Source organism: Nipponia nippon, unplaced genomic scaffold, assembly GCF_047370975.1.
Source record: "Nipponia nippon isolate SJK-2023a ecotype South Korea unplaced genomic scaffold, ASM4737097v1 scaffold_5, whole genome shotgun sequence".
NCBI classification, from domain to species: Eukaryota; Metazoa; Chordata; class Aves; order Pelecaniformes; family Threskiornithidae; genus Nipponia; species Nipponia nippon.
The window spans coordinates 16,906,953-16,926,453 of record NW_028262369.1 but is presented as its reverse complement, the minus strand read 5'-3'; the positions used below and the strand labels follow the sequence as shown (position 1 = coordinate 16,926,453).

Sequence of the window (19,501 nt, the reverse complement as noted above, 5' to 3'; positions counted from 1 at the left end):
CCCCCCCCCCCCCGCCATGATTTTGTGGGTGATGCACTCGAGGTGCCATGAAGCAGCCAGTGCTGCAGCAGAGCCACCGACAGCCATGCAGACGGACAGGGGAGCACAGCTTTTGGAAGATGCATCCATAATACCCCAAAGGTAAATAACTTTCATCTAGGAAAAGAAAATAAAAAATAAAGCTGCTTATTTTTGATCCGACAGTGTCACCCAAGATGCCCCCGGCCGCGATGGGAGCCTGAGCTGCCCAGGGCTGACGTGGGGTGAGCAGCCCGGCCATGTCCTCCCCTTCCCCACCAGTGGCTCTGGGACCTATTTGGACCCCAAGAAGAAACAGTAGGAGGGAGCGGGATTAGATCAGGCTCCAGATCAGGGGATGAGCTGGGAAAATACAGCCAAGATAAGAGAGTTGTCACGGGGGGGGTTCAGCTGATCGTTGTTTTGAGTGATGGACCCTGTGCCTGAGAGCCGGTGGAGTTCATGTCGGGACCCTCATCCTCTCTGCCAGGTGCTTGGTGGGTGTCCGCATCCCCTTTTCAAAGACATCTGAGGAAGAGCAGCTTGGCAGGAGCAGACCTCAGACAGAGTTATCTTTCAAATGGATTTACGGCGCGCTGACTTGGGAACGCCACAAAATTTTACTTCCAGTGCATAGCTCAGGGGAAAAAAAAAATCTCTCCAAGAAAACCTCTAGTCAACAGATAACACAATATGGTTCCGATTTCCTCACCCCCTCTAAATAATTGTTTCTTCTCTTTTTTAAAATTTTGTCCCAGGGAAACGTTTCTAATTTAATCCCCTGCATGCACCTTCCTCACTGCCTTTGAATGTGTATTATCTTCCAGCCAGTCCTCTGGAGTGGACCAAGAATTTTTGATTTAAAAAAAAAAAAAAAAGAGAAAAGAAAAGGAAAAAAAGCTTAACAAGCACAATGCACAGCAAACAGGAATGGAAATGCTGGTCTGGGTTCCATTATCCCTGACCCAGAGGTTGGAAACCAAAAGAAATTAATTAAATTGGGGAGGGGGGAGGCCAGCACCATTTGCTGCCGGTGACCAGCCTGCAAGGGATGCCTGGGAGATGTCGGTCACCCGTCACCATGCAGGGGGGCACCCTCACCCTTGTGCTGTTACCAAAGCTGCTGGCTCCCCAGCACCCATGGAGACGGACAGGGCTGCCTGCCCGCATCAGCTTGTTCGCATTAGAGCTGAAGGATCGATGGGGACAAGGAGCAGACAGTGCAGCTGGGGGGCAGAGTCGCTTTTAACAGCAACTTAAAATCCCCCAGCTTTGTGTGGAGGATCCTGAGGCAGGGACTCCCGGCAGAGGGATGGGTGCAGCCCTGGAGGTGGGATCCTAAATGGGCTTTTTGCTGTGGTGAGCCCCATCCTGGGAGCAGGGTTGGCCCCGAGCAGGCAGGGATGGCGCTGGTGGCAGGGGACAGCGGGACATGGGCCCTGTGGTGGGGTAAGCTCAGCGCGACCATGGCTGTCCCGAGCGCTGGAAGGTGAAAAGTGCCTTTTCATGGGAGGCTCTGTAATCCCGTCAAACCAGAGAGCACATGGGTGGTGTGTGCTGCTCTTGGCCAACTCACCTGCCGAAAAAATCCTGAGTGCTGGGGACTGCCCAAGGTGGGACAGGGCCATAGGATGGGGTCCAGCCTTGCTCTGTGCATCCAGTTCCAGGGCTCAATTTCAGCCATGGGATAAGAAAATAAAAAAATAAATAAAATCCTTCAAATAATGTCTGACAAAGAGGTAAGTGCAGGCAGCACCCGAGCTCGCATAGATGGAGATGCTCAGTGTGAAGCTGTGCCGTTATCTCCCACGCCCATCAAGACACGAACCCCCACCCATGAACTATCCCAGGTCTCGACAGACACAACCTGGCCTCCATCCTCCCCATCCAACCCTCCTCGGCGGGTTGGCCAAGCCAGGAAGGACGATAATGGGAGCGAGATGTGGGATCACGGTGTTTGCCCTTGTCCCTCCATGCAGTAATCGGAACAAAATGTTCTTCCATTGTTTGCAGAAGAGCATTGGTTTCCAACTATGGCAAATATTTAGGAAAACACAATTGAGTCATAAATGTTATTTACAATTTGGAGTGCCCTATCTGTTGCTCCAAGCCCTGCAATTAAACTATTTGTTTTGGTTTGAACACAACCGGTAACATATAGGACTTTCCCAGTCCCCAGCCAAGAGCATTAACGTTTTGCAGAAGCATGGCAGCTCCAAGCAAGGGCTCTGCACCTCTGCTGCCATCACGACTTTCCCGGGTGCCAAGTGCCAGCCATTGCTCCCTGCCTGCTGGCTCAGCCCTGGCAAAAGTGGGCACCTCCAGGGACCCTGCAGAGCCTGCACGGCCAGTCCCGCAGGACCTCAGACCTTCCCAGCTCCCAGGCAGGAGGCCACCGGAGGGTCCTCTTGCTCCTTCCAGCCATCCTGAGCTGGATCTGCCAGGGATGGAGCAGCTGGGCAGGAAAAGCAATCACAAACCCAGAGGGAGCCCCGTGCAAACGCACCCTCAAATGCACCAGAGAAGGGAAGGGACAGCTCTGCTCTTGCAGCCCTGGCAGCCCAGGCTCACCGGGATGGTTATCAGACGCTCGGACATGACACCAGGCACTGCCTCAAATGCAAACAAATGCCGCAACACCCAGGACTCACCTTATTTATTGCCCATCACCTTGGCCCTGTGGGAGCTGGAGTGTCCCTGGCGAGCCACATCAGGGCAGGCACTGGGGGACTGCACCCAGAGCCAGGCAGCCCTCCCAGGGCTGCTGCTGTTTTCCCTTTTTAACACTTTTATAAAAAATAAAAAATGAGTGAAGCTCCCTCTGGTTATGCAAGAGCTGTTTGCTTTAATCCCCTTCCAGAAATAAACTCTCAGTGGTGCCCATTCGGTACATGCAGTCAAAAATGGGGAAGAAATATGTGAAATGGCATTTCTGTGCCCACATCCACAGCCCATACTGCCCCGTGCCAGTGCTGGTGCCAGTTACCTGCTGGTTTGCTTTTCCCAGTTTGGACCCATTTTTCTTTCAAAACCACATTCGGCTGCTTTTGGCCCATCTCACATGGGAGGGGACAGGCTCAGCCGGATGAGCCCTGGGGATGGGGGCAGAGACGCGGCCACCGCCTCTGCCTCCCACAGTGCCCATCGGTCCGTGTCAGGTTGGTGGCCCCCGGGGAGGACAGCTCTGCCCTGAGCAATGACCCGCTTCAGAGCCTGGCACACAGCAATGCTTTTCCCCTGGCATGTGGCTTGGGCTGATTTTGCTCTGGAAGGGTGAAAGCCTTATTGTAAGCTTTCCAGCCACTGGAATTCCTCCCCAGGGGGCCAAGGTGAACGTCACTGCAAAAACCCAGGGGGAAAAGCCTGGCAAGCCCCTTTCTGTGCTTCTCCCTGCCCTCTCCTGCTTGGGTGTGTGGCCGTGCAGCCGGCGGCGCTGGACCGTGCCTGATGCTCAGCTCCTCCTGAACACCGGCCGGTCAGACACCTCCGGCACCAAACTCCGCCAGCTCCCCAAACAGGCGGATTTCAGCCCTGGGGCGGCCGACAAAAAGCACCAGTTATAAAAATCCCAGGTTAAGCAAACAGGAAGGCGCAGCCCCGCGCGTCTGCGCTGCCAGGCCAGGGCCCGTTAAAACAAGAGCTGTTTAAACGTGGTGCGGCTGGCGGCAGACTTGTTGACTCCGTCCGCCTTTCCAACCTGGCTGCTGCTGCCTGGGCGACCCATGAGCATCGGCAGTGATGGGACATGGGATGGGGCAGCCACACAGGGCTGCGCTTGTCCTCGGGGCTGAGTCACAGAGCCCACACGGCAGCTCCAGCAAGGAGCTATTTTGGGTTTCTCAGTAAACCTGCGGCTTTCTGCAGGCAACCCTGATACAACGGGGTTTTATGTGTTACACAGGTTGCTTTGATCTTTTTTTTCCCTGCAAGAAGAAACATGTGCAGCAGAATGTGCTAACAAGCAATTGATTATCATAAACTACCCCAGCCAGTTGCTGGCTGTTCCAGACGCCGTCCGCATTCTTGCTCTCATTTCCCTCCCATCACTGTGACTTGGGCTAACCAAGCAAAACCCACATGGCGGGACAATTTGGGGTGATTTTAAACACAGACCGAGGTGAGGGGAGACTCCAAAGCAAACAGGAGGGACAGGGGAAATTCAGGGTGAGGTCCCAGGGTGTTTTCCCCACCTGGGGGCATTGCCCAGCCCTGGCTCGCTGTGCTGCCCCGGGGACGAACTGCGGGACAGCCGGACCCTGCCTGGCAGGCAGGACATGTAGCTCAGCCCAGTCATTAACCTGCGGTGAGAAGGTGGTGACCGGGCCCTTCCCAGGGCGACAGCGAGGGCAGTGTGGGGACAGCTATGTTGGGAATAAAGCAGCTTTGATGGCTCAGTGCTGGCGGCGCACATGGGGATGGGATGGGATGGAGGAGCGGTGCCCTGTCCTGGGCCAGCATCACCTCTGCTTGAGCTGGCTGCAGAGCAGGACCTGGCTGCTCTGCCCGATGATGGACCCCAGGGAACCTGTGAGCTGCAAGGGGCACTGGCTGAGGCAGGAGACAGCCCCGAAATCTCCCCTTGCGCCTCTGCAGCCATCACACAATGCAATGGGTTGGGAAAAGCAACACCAACATCTACCCAAAACTAATCGCAGTATTTGTTCACCTTTTTTCCGAATTCTAGAGTTGACGATTTCCAAACGGAGCAGCCTGGCAAAAGAAATCAGTCATCAGGCAAGGCCGTGGCAAGAAGGATGAACAGAAAGAAACAAAAAGACGAGAAAAACCAGACCACGACAGCAGGTGGACAGGTTGGCTGGGAACCTTCTGTAAAATATGTGTAAACAAGGATATGGATAAAAAATACAGAGAGAGGCAAGACATGTAGTTTGTAAGGGAGCTGACTGCTCTCCCTCTTCCCCAGCCGGTCCCTCTTGACCTCGCTCGTCCTCCTCCATCAGTCCCGCACGGGATACGGCCAATTCCTGTCTTCATAAAACTTCTTCAGGCCCTGGAGGTTGACAGGTGGGAAGTAAGGGCCAATCCTCTTCCGAAGCCACCACCTCCCCTCGCTGGCATGCTTTCCCCCGGGTCGGCTGAATTTGTACTTGAAGTGTTCCCCTCTGATCCACCTGCAGAGAAACAAAGCACAGCCTGCTCAGGAGGGCCTGGCACCACTGCCGGGCGGAGGTGGAAAGGCGTAGGACCCTATTTACGGTCCCCTGGGAGTGGAGTTTTTGAGCCTGTCCATAGCTGATGGAGAAATCAGCTTGAGGGTGCTCAGCCTGGCTGGCTCCCACATCCCGCTGCTCCATCCATCCCTGGAATGCCTGCGGCTGGAGGCAGCGATGCAGCCGTCCCTGCTGGAGCGAGGCATCGGGGAGCTCCCAGGCTCCTCTTGATGCAATTTCGGAACAATGCACAAAGCAGAGGAGCTTTAACACCGCCCCCCCGCCATGCACTCCCCACCACCACCGCATGCTCCACACACCTCTCTACAACCAAGTTTGAAAGAATAATAATAAAAGCAGGAATTTTTTTTCTTTTCTGAGAGCAACTATGGAGTATTTCTGTCTGGGACATTTTTAGGTACAGAGCCCGACTCCCGCCCCAGCTCCCCCAGCACCCCTCTGCCCCAGCGAGCGGCTGCTCCTTCTGCTCCGCAGCTTATTAGTGGGGCTACGAGCGCATCTGTTTTCTGGCCGTCCTGGGAGTTGACAGAAAAGGAGATTTTAAAACAGTGCAGAAAGAAGCATTCATCAGTCTCGCGAAACACATTCGGAGGCTAACCATGCCGCTCGGTTCAGGAGGTTTGGTCCCGCTTGATGTAGGGCATGCTGACAAGAGAAGGAGTAACACCCTGGTCCTCCAGCGTTGTGGTCCCTGTTTGCAGAGTGCATCGCCGCATTTGCTGGATAAGTTCATAAAATAACCCACAATATAAAAATGTCAAAGTCATGTCAATGCTCATTTAAACCTGCTTTGCTTCACTACTAAAATACAAACCCTGCTACTGAGCAGGGCACCATGCTCCCGCAGCTGCTCGCTCCCGGGGCTGCACCTCGGGCAGCCATAAAGTTCCTTCCTACTGCTAAAATAATTAGGGACGACTCCTATATATTTGCCATTAGCGCTCACCTTCGTAACACCGGCACTCTGACGGGAAGCAGGGGAGATTGCAGACGACGGATAGAACTGTACCCAATTAAAAGGTCTGCTGCAATCACATCTTGATATCTCTATTTAAATCTTGCTGGGTAACCAGATGAGCAATATAGAAACAATTCTCCTAACAAAACACATTAATGTGGATCTGTTCATCACGCCCATCACTTGCTGCTGACTTGCAGCAACTGGCAGTATCATCTGTTTTCTGATTGTCTCCTGGCTGGAATGAAAATAGGACAAATATCTCCATGTTTCCCCCTCTGCTGAGGACGAAGGGGGAATCCAAGGAAACCCAGACTAAAGCATTTGGAGCTGCACTGGGACAGCTCTAATTTAAACTACTGGTAAGGGCTGGGTGCCAAGGGAAGCGTGGGGATGGAGGTGTCCCCTGATGCTGTACCGTCCCGTGGCAGAGACTCCTGCGCTGCCCTGGCACCCCGCCTCGCTGCCCGTTGACGGGGGGCTGCAGGGCAGCAGGATACCAGCCCTCGAATATGGGACGATAAATGGGCAGAGGAGGGGGCAATGCGACAGCCCTGGCCGGGGGCTTGGGGTGCACAAACCTGCATCTCATCACCATAAATGCTGCCCTGCAGCTGCTGGCTTCATTACAGTCAGGGCCATTTCTACACCCTCTCTCCCCCCACTTTTCTGAGGCTGGTAAAAGTCAAACGGGGGCTGAAGTGTTACTCCCACAGTGTTTACTTCGCAGGAGCACAAAATTTCCTGTTAATAATTAGAGCATTACTGAACAGCAACACTCCCGCGGGTCCAGGTAGCTTGCAGGCTCCTGTCCGGGATGGTTAGAGATTTCCAAGCTGTGCTGCTTGATTGCTTTCTTGAATTCAAAAAACATATCCACCTCACAAAAAAGCTTCAGTGGCTGATTTTATGTCAGTCCTCTCCTGCTTGAAGCTTCCCTCCGCCTGCCACACTGGGGCTTTTGGGGATTTTTCTTCACTAAGCGACTGCAGAGCACCTACCAAGCTGGCCCTGTCTCCACGTACACCCACAATATGGGTGCCCCACACTGAAGGAGCTATCTGCAAACCCCATCTGGCAAAGTTCCCATTTTCTAGCGAGGGATGCAGAGTGCAGAGAGCAGTTGACTTATCTGAGCTCCCGGGGCAGACCTAGGAGACCTCAGGAGATGCCAGGTCTCTGCTCAGACACAGAAGCACCGCCTTCCCAACCTTAAGGACTGTCCTATAACCCCTCTGGAATGGAAATTTCCTTGTCCCTTTCAAATGGGCTTGCCTGCCCAGATTAAATAATATCTATCATCTGATTTGCTATGATTTTTCCCATATGTTCTCTGTCTATTAAAATGTTTGCTATCAAAGGGATCGGCATGTAAAACTAGAACCGTGTGAGCATTAAAGTGACCACATGCAACTGAAGATGCATTTTTGTGGCATAAAGTTTGCCTTTCTATCTGACTATGTTTCAGGCTCTTCTGTTCAGAGCCTAAATCAATCTGAAGAGTCCTCCCAAGCCCCCCGACCTCTAAATTTAGCCACCCTCTTGTCCCAGCCACGGTCACTCTGCTTCCCCCAGCCTGCTCCACCTGAGCTGTGAGCTGGAGTGTTGGGACGCATGGTCCACATCAGGATGGCAAGATCCATGGAGGAGGAACTTGCACAGCTCTGTGGGCTGTGGAGTTTGTAAACTCCATGGAGCTGAGCTCTTCCAGGAGCTGAACCACTCACCCAGCGATGAGCTATAAAGCTCCAGCACACGACAGCCCACGGCTCTTTGCTGTCCTGCACCCCCAGTGCTTCTCTGGGATTGAAGACTTGAAGGTTTCCATTCTGGTCAATGGAGGTACCAAAGAGCCTTTACACAGCTGCAGCAGCCAACATGTGCTGCAGGATGGAGAAACTGCAGCAGGAATACCTCTGAGCATCAAAATACTACGGCAGCATCCAGACCCCGTGCTATCCGTCCTCTCCATCCTTCCCAGGGTTAGGGGCTGTGGGAGAAACGCGGAAAACCCGGAACACATGGGAATCTTTCCTTGCAAGGCTCATGGATGTAAAAGCTGCAGAGTTTAATACTCACCGGAGCCCCTCATTTCAGGGCTCATAGAGTTTACAAGCTACCCCAGTATTTATAATCTACCTGGGTGCCTCAGTCCTGAAGTTACAGGATTTGAAAACTCCTCCAGCGCTGCCCTGCTGGACCTGCTCCCTCCTCTCGGGATTTGGGGAGCGAACGTGCTCCTGCACTAACAGGGCTGAAGCATTAACACCCTGGAGTCCATCATTTCAGCGCTCACAGAGTTTACAAGCATCACTTGGAGCCCTGGACAACTTGCAACTCAGGCGAGATGCTTGCATGCACAGTTGCCTGCAGACCAAGAAACCGGTACAGGCTACAGATCACCTTATCAGCAATTGCTTGTGTTTTGTGCAAGTTTGGGGCTCACACAAACACCTTCTGGCTGGTGGAAGGGATCCACAGGTCTCTGAGCCCCCTCTGATGCAGGAGACTGCTGGCATGCGTGAACCTCGCTCACTGCTCTGGAGAAATGGGAACATCTTCCGGAAGGTCATGAAGAAGCTGTCTGACTTTATCTACATTAAAAGGAGTCTAATGCCACAGGTAGTCATACTCGGCGAAGGATGAGCAAGATCCATGTTTCACGGGAGACAGAAAGGTCAGGAAGGACAATCCTGGCTGCAAGCAGTTTCCCAGGATTTACTGAGTGAATGCAACCTGGCAGCTCCTCCTGGCTCCCCGGGAAGCACTGGGCACCAGCTACCACAGCGGGGCGGGGAAACGGCTCGGGGGAAGCATCAGGCTGAAACAGCTGAGCCCAGGTTAGGTCCCTTAGGAGACACATGAGGGCAAAATAATCACTTAGAATCATAGAATTGTTTAGATTGGAAAAGGCCTTTAAGATCATCAAGTCCAACTGTTAACCTAGCACTGCCAAGTCCACCGCTAAACCATGTCCCTAAGCACCTACACGTCTTTTAAACACCTCCAGGGATGGGGACTCAGCCACTTCCCTGGGCAGCCTGTTCCAGTGCCTGACTACCCTTTCAGTGAAGAATTTTTTCCTAATATCCAATCTAAACCTCCCGTGGTACAACTTGAGAGGCAAGAAACAAGATACGGCCAGATAAAGCAAGTCAGATATTTCTACTCCAGGAGATGGAAAACCCTCTCTGCTGTAACAACAGCAGCGATGGAGGACGAGGGACAGAAGGGCCCCTTTGACAGCTTCTCCCAAGTCCAACGGCGGTGCCTGGGAGGAGGAGCAAAACAGCCACGCAGCAGAGCGACAGGGGTTGATCCCGGTGCAGATGGCTGGAAGAGGGAGGACCACCGAGCTGCCCAGAAGGACCCGCCGCCCCGCATGGGATGCTGGGACCCGCCTGCCACTACCCTTCTGGGCAAGCACCCGCTCTCCATCACCACCCGGATCGGGCAAAGCTACAGCCTTGGGGAGGGCAGAAAGGCTAAAAATAATAAGCATCAGTTTTTAAATCAATATATTCATCCCGCCAGATGCCCAGTAGCAGCTGCGCTGTAGCACTTTTAAGATTCGATCATATATCAGCCTATTATGACATCTTCCAACTGTATGTGTTAAAAATTAGCAGCAATACTGGAGTTGTTGGGATGGAGAGCTAAATCTCCCAGACAGCTGTAATTAGTTCCAGAGGGTGCAGCTGTCTCCCTGCAACAGCTGAGGGGTTCGAGGGAAAAAACCAGAGCCGGTGGTTTCTGTTAGAATTAATGGCCTGACAGGACAAGGCGGGGTGGGAGAGGGAAGAAAGAAACCAAAACACGGGGCGTCTTTTCGATTTGGGGCGTGCTTTTTTTTGTTGTTTTTTTTTTGTTGTTGTTTTTTTATCTCAAGGTTCCCCGCTTCATTGTAAATCAGGGAGCAAGTGGCAGTGGAAAGTACAAATTCATTACAGTAACAGAGCCTCCATCATCGGCTTTCTTGCTTATTCTAGCCCCGTTAGCAGAAGGGATCATAAATTCATCTTGGCCCAAGTTTGCAGAATAAGGGCAGTTTTATGGGTTGTTTTTCAGCACCACTGACTTCTCTTTCTCCAAGGCTCCTGGAAGGTCTGGCCCTGCAGAGCCAGAGCATCCTCAAAACTCTCTTGTGAGATGGGAAAGTGGGGTTTTTCCCCATGGACAGGTTAGAAAAGGAGGCTCAGAGGCTGCATCTATACCAAGGGCAGAGCAAACCTTGGGGGAATGAAACCTGTCTCTCCCCGCGGCTCATAGCACTGGCCGGGATTACTTTCGGCAGGGACAGACCCAGTGTGTGGGTTTCAGTTCAATGTTTCGCAGATGTGATGGGGATGCAGCCGATGCTCCTGATGGAGCCAAGGCAGGAGCTGCCCTTGCCAAGGAAGATGCCTCCCATGGCCATGGGACACGTGGCACAGTCCGGCCACAATGAAGCTGCCCCACAGCTGCATCTGCCACCGCTATGAGAGATGGCTGGAAACCAGATTTCTCACCCTGGGGGAAATCCTGATGCTTTGAGATGAGCTCTGCCCTCCCTGACAATGCTGAAAGACTGAGGTTGTTTTTACCAAAAGAAAATCCCTTAAACTTTCACTCAGGACAGTGGAATCATTTCATTCTGATAACATCAGACATAATAATTTTGAAGATTTTCTTTTAAAGTATAGTACATAGGGAAAGAAGAAACGAACTGCAATAGAACATTTCACCATGGCAAAATCCAGTGAGAAAGTCAAAAGAATGTGTTCATACTTTTTCACCTCTGAAGATCCTGTCACTTCCCAGGAGAGTTTCATTTCTGGCAAAGCCATTTTTCCATGGGAAAACCATATAAAATATTTTACTTCTCCATGCAGAAGACACCAGCACTTGTGGGAGAGGCTTTGGGGACTCTGCAGATTTACATCGCTCCCTGATGCTGTCACGTTGTGTGGACCACACAGATACTTGGAGGGAGACTTGTCCCTGCAGGGAAATGCCTCGGGGTGAGAGAAGGCACTTGGGATTCAGCAAAACCAAGTTCAAACCCTGAAAGACTCACATCCCCATGAAGCATCCCATGCTCATGAGCACCACTCCTGCCTCCTCTATAAAGACTTCTGGGGAGGACCTTGCAGAAAAGAAATGTCATTTCCACCTACATCCCAGTGGTGCCCATATTTTCCAATAACCCCACGATCCCTGCTTGCTCTCAGGACCACTCTCAATAGCTACAGAATTACCTTCACCCCTCTTGGGGCTGTCCAAGGGAGCAGCCCCCAAAGTGGCTTCTACACTCTGCAAATACAACAAAGCCCTTCCCATGGCTTGGGCTATACATCTCCGCAGGTCCCATGGGAAAGCACCTACACCTTCTGCCAGGGTCCATGGTGACTTACACGGCCGGAAAATCCAGTCCAACACGCCCCCAGGTATAAAGCCCAGTAGCTGTGACACAAATGGGAAATAAATGGGCAAGCAAATAAAAAAAAAATACCAAATGCTATATTCTTCTTCTGTTCCTGCAGCCAGGTAGCATCAAATGGGAAGCGCTGCCTCCATAAATAACACCACCGCTACAAATCCAGGTCTTCAGTTACATGTTGGGGCTTTTTCAACAAAGTGCTACTATAATTGGAATAAAAGTCCTTAAGTGAACATGATTTAATATCAGAGACACCGAACACTTCAGTCAAAAAAAAAAGCTGATTTTTTTTCCTCCTTCTGTAGGCAAAATCTGATTTTTGTTTTCTTTCATTGTTGCAGTCTGTTTCCATGACGGTGTGTTAAACACTTATTAATTTCTCAGCCAAAGCCCTACCATTCAGATTTATGATGGCTGGTGTTTTATGAACTATCCGCTGCACAATAATATTTTGTAAATCCACATTCCACAAACATCACTGTGCTTGAAGTAAAGCTTCACACTCAGCTAGGCTGGGCGCTCAACAATACCCTCATTTTTAATCAGTCACCTGTTTCTCATTTTAAGTTTATCACACTTGAAAAAATACTATAATTTCTAGAGTTGTAAAGAAACCTACAAACTTTGGTCTCAGAAATTTCATTTCGAAGGCATTAACTCATTTTGAAAGTCCCTTGGCTATTTAAGGTGTAGAGTTTCCATTAACAGAATAAACTCCGTGGAGTATGGAGCGTAATGTTCTTAAGGAAAACAGTCCCTTCCCCTAATTATTTAGTCTAGCAGGGAATGAAAATAATTAAGTCTCAAAATTCCCTTTAGAGTGGAGGTGGGGGGGAAATATGGTAGGAAAATTAGCTTTTTTTCCACCCAGCTACCGAAGGGAGCTGGGCCATGCTGGGCACAATCCTTAGCTGGAAGGTGGGAGCGAAGGTGTGTTAATGGTTTGCAGCAGCCGCAGGCGGGCTCCAGCTCATGGGTGAGGGCACAGGGATGCCCTTCGGAAACCGTCGGAGCTACAGCCACCCTGAATTATTTTTTTCTTTCCAGGTGTTACCACTAAGGCTCAAATTTAAGGCTTTTGTTCACAACTAAAATGAAGTTATAACAAAAAGGCGATTGCTGGCTATAAGTGGCTGGCAGTGCTGAGGATGCCCGCATCCAGTGCTCAGTTAAAGACTGCTAAGGGGTCTAAGTTTAAAAAAGTAGGTATCCTGCTAACTGCCTCTTCTTACACTTCTTGCACCCAGATCGGAGAGCACAGACCAATCACCCGGGTTCTGGCCATGGTTCTCCCATGGGAACGCACCTGGGGCTGTGCTGTGGGTGCAGAGGGCTCGCCAGCCCTGCTGGGAGCTTCAATGTGCAACAAGGGGATGTTTAAAATTAAACACAGAAATGGTGTTTTTGAAATTTAAAGGAAAAAAACCAAAAACCAAGCAGGTGAGCCCGCCTGAGCAGAAGTAACGCTGGGTGAAAAGCAGCTGATGGAGCCACTGTGCCCATGCCAGCTGCAAGCGCCACAAATGTAAACCCAGCAGAACTGGGATGTGGCACAAAAAAACTGAAAAAAAAAAAGGCAAGTGATCACTTCAGTTTCCTTACACAGGCAAAGTGCTAACAGCAAACAAGCAGTAACCAAAGAAATGTAAATAGCAACAGGAATCGGTGACTGACGTGAGAGCCCAGTGCAGGATCCAACCCTGACCCCGCTACCCCAGCGTGAACACCCACCCATGCCCCCAGCCCTCGCCTTTACACCTGGGTAAAAATCCGGGTGGTGCCAATGTCCCAGGTGTTTGGATTTGGCTTGCTAAAACCCGAAACGTGACCCGCAATCCTGGACCCAGAGTGAAATGGGGTGTTGAATTTTGGTCTGAGCCAAAATGAGCATTTGTAAATTGTTATTTTTATTTTACGCCACCCAAAAATACACTAGACCCATGAAAAACTTTTAAAGCAAAGCTAATGCCAGAGCAAAAGCAGCTGACACATAAAACCAGTGCTGGATCCTGATCTTTTCCTACTATAAACTAGCTGCTAAAGAGTGAAAACAGAGTCTGTGCTTTGGTTAAACCAAGGTAACGCATGAATCAAGACCCTGTTCAACAAGATCTATAGCACCGTGTGTTCAACACAGCATCCCATGCTGCTGTGTAATTACTTATTGGACCTGCTTGTATTCCTCTGTACACTCTGCAATCATTATCCTATAAAAACTAACAAAGATAAAGATTTGGTTTTGGTTTTGCTTTAAATTCCTGAACATTCTGCTTCCTCACCTGTTACAGAATAAAATAAAAAAAACTATTCACCACCTGGAGCAACTTCATTAGTTTCATTTTAAAATGAGTTCCCGTGTTCACCTACTTTGTTTTAATGTTTTTAACACTACTGATGCCAGAAAGCATAGAAGAGATGCAGCCCATCTATGGCAAAGTCTTGGAAGGCAAGACGTGATATAAATTGTCTTGATTTTTAATCTGTTACAATGTCTTGTTTTCAGCCTCAGTTGCGGCGAGTACCAGGAGCAACGTTTATGGCACTGGGGGACACGTGGTAATAAACAGCTCTGGGATTATCAAATGCTTCTGTCACTCCGTGAACTGTGAGAGCCGTTTATTGCCAGCAGCCACCAGATGGTCATTGCTTCTGGCTGCTGGCACCAGGGGACACCTAATTCAAACTGGTGACTTGGTGTCTAAAGGTCCCAGGTTCTGCTAAAAACCCCCAGGGTCAGCCAGTACTCAGGACTGACTGACTTTCTTCTAGCTTTTTTTTTTTTTTAATTAGAAAAAAGCAATGCAAGGGAATGCCCCACAATGAATGCCGCTCGGTGAATTTATGGCACTGAGCTGCAGGGACATAAGCAAAGTTTCGTGAGACTCGGTTGGTAAAGCCACCTGAGATGGAGCCGATGCAATGCAGGTTCTCTGGTCGCTCTTTCAGCTCAGCCCTGCAAATGATGCCCCAACACCATCTCCCCGACAAGCTCCTGCCAGATCTCGGTGGGTGAGCCCTCTCACTGGGCTGAATTTCTGCCTGCAGTGAGCTCCGGTGTTCGTTAGCATCCTAATGAGGTGCCCCCCGCCTTTGCCACGTGAGTGGTTGTACAGGCGCTGGGGCTGCACCGTGCTCCCTCCCTGGCCATCAGAAAGGTGCCACCTCCATGGGGTCTTCTGAGCAGCCCCCAAAAAGGAGGTGGCAGGGAGCAGTGGGGAGGTCCCGCTCGCTGTCACAAGCTGCAGACCCTACTTTGGCTGATAAATGCACATGCAGTCAAACAAAGGTCCATAAAAACAAAGAGAAAACATTGCCAAAATGGGAACACAACCCATAGCAAGGAGGTTTCATGCACAATGGCGTGCTCCTCTCAACATCACCGAGCCATACCAGCTGATAGCACAACATCAGTGCACTGCTCCTCACGTGGAAAGCCAACCCTAGCACAGCTAATCAGAGCTAAAACCCCTCCATACACATTATTAAAGCTGTACCTGTCTGTGGCAAGGGCTGTGCTGGTCTAGCCCAGTATGCCTTTTGTAGCAATAATTAATAGAGGTCCCCGAGAGCCCTCCTGGACCGGAGCCAAAGTGTAATTATCTGTGTGTAACAGATCTGCTGCTTGTGTAACCCAACAAACTGTGACACCACCCTATAATGCACCCTGAGCTATAAACCATCGTGTATGGGAACTCCGGTGTGGCTTTGAGTCTCTAGTCTATGGGCAGGATCCTGCCCTGCGCACCAGGAGCGCCCGCTGGTTCACTTTGTGATGCTGCACGGATGGGAAAACGGGTTGCCAAATGAGGATATGTGCAAAAACCCCCAAATAATTGTTCTTACAGCAGTCTTGGCTCCTGTACTTGGAGGGATTATGTCCCATCAACCTGTACCGATGCTCTGATAAGGTGCACTACGAGACAGGGCTAGATGCCTGGGTAACCCCAGAAATGTGGTTATTAGAAATACTCAAATATGATGGTGGGAAACTCACTCAGTGGTTGTATTCCAAGCTGTGCTTTTGCTCTGTTTTTTTGCAGACTATATACAGACATACATTCAGCTCAGCGTATAAACCATCTTGGGTTTATACATTTATACCATCTTGGGATGTGTAAACCATCTCAGAGGAAGCGCTTTGGTAAAAGGTGGAAGTTCTTAGTGTCTTAGCTAGAAAAGGAGTCTCTCCTCAGAAGGTTTGGGGGTTGTACTGTGCTAAAGCTGAAAAACATCAGCTGGGTTCAAGAGGAAGTTCATTTCACATGGTGCTGTGAACCTTCATCCTTGTTTGCAGTGCATCGTAAGAGCCTCAAATGGAAAATATTAGCAAGAGCATAATATTACTTGAGTTGATCCAAAATTCCCTTAAAATGTTTTCTCAGCTAAAAATAACTTCATCAACAAAATAGACACTTTTGTGAAAAATTTCCTTTTGTAGAAGTCTTCATCTGTGCCTTTCACTTGCTGATGTTTGTTTTGTCTCTTCATTGAAAATGCAAACACTTCCAAGACAAGTGTCCACAAAAACAATAATTTTTGCAGGACTGTTTTGTCTTTGAAATACCTCAGTAGGCCGGTAGAAATGGTGGTTTTGATCTGAGCTCACAAAGTGATCATGGCAAAAAATCTAAAGCTGACGGGCAGGAAACCACTTCAGCGGTCATGATTTCTGTCCAAGAGAAGCAACGCTGAGCCCGTCACAGACGTGCCTGGGAACGGGCTCAACCAAAGGGTCCAAAGGGTCCCGTCACAGATGTGCCTGCTCTTTCCACCAGGAAGGCATTAAGCACCAGCTCTTCATGGTGTCCTCATATTAAACCCACCCTATTTAAAGACCACCTGGGTACGATCAAACACAAAACCCAATCCATCAACAGAAACCATGTGCGCACATCCAAGATAGGAACAACACGGAGCCTGGGTACTTGCAGCTCCCTCAGCAAAACTCAAAGCTTACCGTGGGGGTGCTCTGCCTGCAAATGGGTTCGTTGCCATCAAGGACAAGGTTGCCTCTTCTTGGGTCAGCAGCTTCCCAGCCAAGTGGATTATCCATTCATTCTGCTCATAGGTCTTGGGGAAGGAATAAGAAATACAAATGTTAGGCACTGCTAGGCTTGCCAGGTAGCGTTATTAGCATTAAAGACTTCTGCATGGTCTCTGGGGAGGGATTAAAACCAATTTGGGTAGCAAATGATGAATTTCCTGGTGTTGCAGGGAACAGATCCCATGGGATCCAACACGTTGAGGTCCAGACGGAGACCCTCCAGCATCTGCTGGGAGCAGAGAGAGCTTCGCTGAGCTTGGGTCATCTGGAAATCATTCCCAAGGGTATGGACACAACCGAGGGTATGCAAGTCGCAAAGATTTAATGAGTTGTTTGTTAGCTGAGCTGGGATGGCTACATGCACTCTGCCAGCCTGCCCCAACTGCAAAGTAGCATCCTCCCTCTCAAGCATCCCCAAAGACGTTCACATCACAGCTAAGTGGGGTGAAGAGCATGCCCTCAGCCAGCAGCCCAGCTGAGCTGATGATCAGAGACTAGACAATGGTCAGGGATGCATCTCCACCTTCACCCAGCCCAGGCAGTGACCTCTGCTCAAGGCGTGATGCCTGAGGGGGCATTTCTGCCAGCCCTGCATCCCTGCCGAGCCCGCTGCGCTGCTATGTCTCAGTGCCAGGGAGAAGCCTACAACTGGTGCTACCAGGAAAGCCCAGCGCCTCACCAGTCCAGGAGATATGTAGCACACACACAGCCTTTCCCTGGGGACGGGGCACCCACCACCCCTCGTTCTCCCCAATGTCCATCAGCTACGGCTCCTCCTCCACCTTGAATCACAAATCTCTTTTTGACTTTACATGTATCTATCATAGCTGGAGGTGTTCTTGCCTATTCTGCCCCCCAAACACTTGATTTTAATCATTTCTTTCAGCAGCAGCCTCCACAGAGGAACAGTAATGGCACATTTTGAAATGACGATCCATCCATCATTTTAAAATAGGTTGCTATCCCTTGTTGTGTTATCAGAGAGAAAACAGAAGAAAGTGACTTCTCTATTCCTGATTCCTTTCTCTTGCATCCTCTTTGTTTCCTTTCAGCTGATCTGTCCTCTTTACATCCCGCGCCTGTGCCATACCCTTCATCATGCAGCCACTGAAAGGGAGCCGATCAGCTCTCGGGAGCCATGGTCCAAGCTGCAGCGGCAGAACTTGACTCTGCATTTACCTCCCTCCAGGAATCCATGCATCTCATGCTCTTCGCAGGGATTCTTGCTGAGGCTCCATAAAAACATCTCCCCTTCTGGTGACTTTCTGTGCCTTATACTTCCATTAAGTTTTTTTTTTCCCCTCCTTTTTAAATATGTACCTAAATGGATTTTTTAATGCAAGCAGTAGGGGACACTGTGGGAAAGCGAAACCCGGCAGCTGTACCTGCAGGACTGTGACTAATGCAGAACATCAAGGCAAAGTTACTCTGCAAATCTTTTCTAATGGTAAAGTTTGTTATTTCCGTTGCTAAGGGAAACAGAGAAGAGAAACGAGATGGAAAACACCAAACACCGATGGAAAGGCCTATCAAGCAGCAGCTCTACCTTGCAGGGTTTCTGACCCATGCTCATCACAGTTTAGAGGAAAACCACAGTTATTTAAGCCAACAACTTTTTAAAAAAGATTACTCTCCCCATCCACCCGCTTCCGTCCTGCCTCACTGCGAGGCTCGTTCCATCTGCTGTCCTGGCTGCACCACCAACACGGATGGGTGGTGGATCCAGGGATGTTTCCCACTGCAAGCCCCGTGTCATGCTCTGCCCACCCCAAAGCCCCATTTAACCTCTGGTGCACTCCTCTCTCTACTGACACCCCGTGCCATCCCCTGTCTCCCATCTCCTGGTCCCCTTCCTGGCACAGAGGACGTGGTGGCAGCTCTCAAGGTGGGACAGGGCAACCTCAGCCCCTGTGGGACTGAGGCCACCATGGCCCTGCTGCAGCAGTCTGCGAGGGGAGCTGCGGTGAGCCCTGGAGCTTTGCGGCACATGAGACATTAAACACAAACCTTGCAAGTCTCGCAATAACCCTGCCAGGACAGCCAGGGCTGCAGGAAAAGCCAGCAGCATCCCTGCCAAGGGCTTGACCGCCTTGAGTTTCATGGGACGACTTGTGCCAAGACTCCCAGCCATGCCGAGCGACTCTGTGCCCCTCAACGGCTCGGTGATGCCAGAGATGCTCGGCTCAGGCCAGGCTCTGGGAGGGTGGGTGCCACACTGGGACCTGTAGCGTCGGGCATCCTTGGCTGTGAGCAGGGACCTCCTGAGCTGTGGGACAGCAATTGCAGACAATCAAATATCACAAGTCAGACCTTCAGCATCCTGTGCCTTCCTGGAGACCCCTTTTTAAAGTGCTCTGTATGATTTTAAATGCTATTTCTAGGAGGGCCTGGGAGATGTGAGAGTTCCTGTGTGCAAGTTAGGGAGAAGCTGGAGAAGAACAGAAACACAAATCACCAGACTCCCAGAGCTAGAGCTTTATGGAGGATCCCAAATCTTCAAAGCCTGATTCAAAACCATGAGGCTCTGTAATGGTGGAATTGGCTCCCTGGCTCACATGGTCTCCAAATTGTTAATTAGCAGCTCCATGCGCACGAGAGTTGGACTTCTGGTTTGTAAAGTGTTTTTCTTTTAAAATTTACAACATGTCTGGCCCCAGCAAAGTCTGCGGTGAGAAATTTCCACCCAGTGCAGCCCCCCCTACTCCTCCCAGCACGAAGGCTTAGATATCGCACACTGCCGATGCTGGGAGCACGCAGGAGCCGAGCTGCACTAACGACTGCGCTGTTTAACTCATTACTCTGTAAAGTGATATGGTGGCAAAGGGAGGGAAAAAAAGAGTCCAGGAGATCTGGGCTGCGTCCAGGGAAGC

The 19,501-nt window shown here is 50.5% G+C and overlaps 1 protein-coding gene across 2 annotated transcripts in view; it reads right to left on the bottom strand.

Annotated features, from left to right (window-relative positions):
* Positions 1-4,824: 4,824 nt before the first annotated feature.
* Positions 4,825-19,501, bottom strand: part of LMF1 (lipase maturation factor 1) — a 205,741-nt gene continuing 191,064 nt past the window's right edge. For both annotated transcript variants that reach the window (XM_087733851.1, XM_087733849.1), the window contains 2 exons: positions 16,545-16,657; positions 4,825-5,150 (listed from right to left, as the gene is read on the bottom strand). In XM_087733851.1, the coding sequence (XP_087589977.1) occupies positions 4,976-5,150; positions 16,545-16,657 (288 nt within the window). In that variant the 3' untranslated portion in view covers positions 4,825-4,975. The remainder of the gene's footprint in view (positions 5,151-16,544; positions 16,658-19,501) is intronic.